A 4,064-nucleotide genomic window follows, 5' to 3' on the forward strand; every position below is an offset into this window, starting at 1 on the left:
CTGCGCGCGTGTCTGAGGCTGTGCATGTGTCTGAGGCTGTGTGTGTGTGTATGTGTGTATTTATGTCTGAGACTGTATGTGTCTGATACAATGCATGTGTCTGAGACTCTGCGCGCGTGTCTGAGGCTGTGCATGTGTCTGAGGTTGTGTGTATGTGTGTGTGAGGCTGTGTGTGTGTCTGTGTATGTGTGTGTGTGTGTGTGTGTGTCTGAGGCTGTACCTGTGTCTGAGGCTGTGTGTGTGTGTGTGTCTTGAGACTGCATTGTCTGAGACTCTGTGTGTCTGAGACTGTGTGTATGTCTGAGGCTGTGCGTGTATCAGAGGCTGTGCATGTGTGTGAGGCTCAGGCCTCACGGAGGATGGAGTGAGTGTGTGACTTGGAGAAGCTCGACTCAGATCTGTCCTCTGCCGGTCTGTCTTGCGGTGTTCCCCGGACCTTCCTCTTAGTAACAGGAAAACACTGATCCTTGTAAAATGCTGTGGCAGATGCCTTCTGCAGGGCACCAGGCACAGCTCGTCGTTGTGTTTTGTATGTAAGCCCCAGCAGCTAACTGAACGGATGGACTTGGCTCCCTTCTTGCCCTTCTCCTCCTGTAGCCCCGGCCTCCCCGCTGACCTCCCACCTTCACCGAGGTCGGCCACGGCCTTGTGCTGTGGTGGGTAGACAGCAAAGGTGCTTCACACCGTGAGTGATGGGACGGACAAGGGTGATGGAGATGATGACGGTGCCCCCCTCTCACCCCAGAGAGATGCTGACTGTCAGGAAGTGTCCCAGGATCCTCCAGGGAGGCTCACCCGACTGGCTTACACAGCTGTCATTCACAGGACTCCCTGCTGAACCAGTTCATTCCTCGTGAGCTCCTGGGCCAGAAGACCCCTTTTGTTGCTGGCTTTCCTTGATGTTCTCAGATCTGCACTCACACCTCAACCCCGCCCCCCATGTGCCCTCCTCAGTCACAGCAGGAAACAGACATGTGGGATTAAGGAAAGGTGGAAGAGAGGAGGGATGTTTATTGTTGATCCCTGCATGGTTGCAATCTTTCTTTTTAAAAAATTAATTTTATTTTTAATTATGTGTATGAGTGTGTGTCTGTACGTATGTATGTATGTGCATATGCTTGCAGGTGCCTATGGAGGGCAGAGGTGTTGGATCCCTGGAGCTGGAGTTACAGGCAGTTGGGAGCCTCCTGACATGGGTGCTGGGAACTGAACTCGTGTCCTCTGTAAGAGCAGCATTTGCTCCTCACTGCTGAGCCATCTTTCCAGCCCCACAGTCTTGCTCTCTCTCAAGCCATCCCAGAATCAGGCATTTTGAAGAGACTGTCTTCTTTGGTTTCAAAGAAGCCCTGTGAGGTGGTGGTGATTCTGCCATTTTAGAGATGAAGAAACTGAGGCTCCAAAAGGGTCAAGTCAGTTGCTCAAAGCTCTAAAGCAGCTGACCGGAGATGGTTTTTAAAAACACAGTTTAGGGCTAGGGGATGGCTTAGTCAGTAAAGTGCATGAGCGAGGACCAGCACTCCATTCTAGTGACTCAAGTGAAAAGAGCCAGGCCCTGGGAGGGTGAGATGGCTCAGCAGGTAAAGGTGCTTGCTGTGTAAGCCTGGGGACATGAGTTCAAGCACCAAAACCCACGTAAAAGTGGAAGGAGAGAACTGACCCTACAAAGTTGTCCTCTGACTTCCACATGTGTGCCATGACATGTGCAGTGACATGTGTGGCATGACATGCTCTCCACCCCTCATGCAAGTGCATGTGTGCATGAACAAACACACCCTCACACTAATTTAAAAAAAAAGCTGAACACGGTGGTGTTCCTGGAAGGAAGAGCCCGGTAGCTTCTTGGGACCCATTGGCCAGCCAGCCTAACGTGCTTGGAAAATTCCAGGCCACTGAGAGACGCTGTCTTAAAAATAAAAAATAAAATAAAAGGACTTGCTTACAAGATGACTCCACTGGTTAGGGAGCTCGCCACCAAGCCTGACAACCTGAATTTGATCCCCGAGTCCTACATTGTGGAAGCAAAGAACAGAACAAATTTTTGCAAGCTGTCTTCTGACCTCCACACATGCACTGTGGTATACATGCCCTCCTTCCACATGCACACAAAATGAATGAATGTAATAAAAGTCAGCGGGGCTGGAGAGATGGCTCAATGGTTAAGAGCATCGATTACGTTTGTAGGGGACCTGGGTTTGAATCCCAGCACCCACATGGTGGCTAACAACTGTCCATAACTCTAGTTCCAGGGGATCCAATATCCTCTTCTGACCTCATCAGGCACTGCACTATGTGGGTGTACTCACACATATACAGGCAGAACACTCACACACATAAAATTTTAAAAATTAGTTTTGTTTTTGAAAATTAAAAAACAATTTTATGTGGAATGTTATGAATGCACCTGTGTTGTGCAATGCCCTTGGAGGACAGAAGATGGTGTGGATCCCCTAGAACTGGTGTTACTGATGGTTATTAGCCACCATGTGGGTACTGGGTTTGAACCTGGGTCTTTTGCAAGAACAGCCAGTGCTCTTAACCACTGAGTCATCTCTCCAGCCCCATTAAAAAATTTATTTTTTAAAAAACTCAACAACAAAAAAAGTTGGAGGTGCCTGAGAAGTCGAACCCGAAGTTGTCCTCTGACCACATGGAAAGGAACACACACAAAATTCTTTTTCATGTTTTAATAATCACACAAGGATACTTTATAAATATGTCTGAATTTGAAAACCCAAAGAAGGTATCACCCACCTCCCCAAAGGTGTTAACCAGATGGCCGTGGGGCTTGGGGTGGGGGGCCTCAAGGGTGGGCTTCCTGTGTCCTCCCAGGTGACTCAGGGCACCGGAGTGGGGGCAGTTTTGGTTCTGAGGGTGCTGTGGAGGAGCCTCTCTGCTTCTATGTGGAGTGTGGAGGCGTTCTAAAGACAGCTGTCCAGCCCTGTGTGGTCATCTCTTTTTTTCTATTTACAGGAAATCTGTGCACACAAAGACGACCTCAGTTTTGAACAGTTCCATCTCTTCTATAAAAAACTTATGTTTGAGCAGCAAAAATCGGTAAGCTGACCATCCACTGGTGGGCCATTTTCCTCTTGTTTGGCACAGATCTGAGATGCCCAAAAGGGTGTAGCTTTTCAGTGGGTTGAGGCCATACAGTTGGGGGTGGCAAAGTCTAGTTTCAGTTTAGTAGACTGGTAAAAGATCTTAACGGTGGCAGAGCTGTGGGGGAACGTGTCGGGGGTGAGCGGGGCTCACATAGCCTTCTGTGGGAACTCCAGGGACCATATGTTGGATCAGAGCTCCCTCTAAATTTATTAAAAGAAAACAAAGTAACTTCTCTGCTCTGTAGAGAGAAATTGGGGTTCTAACCATCTCTGGGTTGAGGGGTTGTATGTGTTCCTTACACATTTGTTACTTTGTTGTTTTTGAGATGGGAGCTCCTGTAGCCCAGGCTGGCCTCAGACTTGCCATGTAGCTGAAGCTGGCCTTGAACTTCTGATCCTCCTGCCTCCACCTCAGGAGTGCTGGGATTACAGAGGTGAGCCACCATGCTCTCTTTGTATGGTGATCAAAATGGAACCCAGGGCTTTGCACATGCTAGGCCACAGTCTATCAAACGAGCCCCATCTCCAGCCCCCGATCTTTCTTACATAGACACACCAGGCTATTTTAAAATAAATACACACATTCATTTTGACCTGAAGGTGGCATTTTGGGGACTCTGGTTTGCAGAAGTCAGTGTACTGAGACCCCAGAATACGCAGTCAGATTGCTTATTGTGCCTGACTAATGCTGACTACTGGGGCCCTCCTGAGGGTCCTCCGTGGATGCTCCCTCTGTTCTAGACAGCTTTGTGCTGCTGATTGAGAATCAGCTCTTGTCTCTCTTGATCTGGAAGGATGTTTGTGATGGTTTTGAGTTAATGGCAGAATTCAGTAGTCCTCCAATGTGTGTTTGTATGTTGTGTTAGTTACTTGCTTTGTTGCTGTGACAAAGGACCAGACAGAAGAAACTTGAGGGAGGAAGGTTTATTTTGACTCATGATTCAAGGATTGGGTTCGTCGTGT

At 48.4% G+C, this 4,064-nt stretch overlaps 1 protein-coding gene across 1 annotated transcript in view; it reads left to right on the forward strand.

The window, feature by feature from the left end:
- Positions 1-4,064, forward strand: part of LOC103725694 (1-phosphatidylinositol 4,5-bisphosphate phosphodiesterase gamma-2-like) — an 89,163-nt gene that overhangs the window by 53,032 nt on the left and 32,067 nt on the right. Inside the window, 1 exon segment of the mRNA XM_017795570.1 lies at positions 2,971-3,054. Coding sequence (XP_017651059.1) covers positions 2,971-3,054 — 84 coding nt within the window.

Source organism: Nannospalax galili, unplaced genomic scaffold, assembly GCF_000622305.1.
Source record: "Nannospalax galili isolate Female #2095 unplaced genomic scaffold, S.galili_v1.0 scaffold568, whole genome shotgun sequence".
Classification (NCBI taxonomy): domain Eukaryota; kingdom Metazoa; phylum Chordata; class Mammalia; order Rodentia; family Spalacidae; genus Nannospalax; species Nannospalax galili.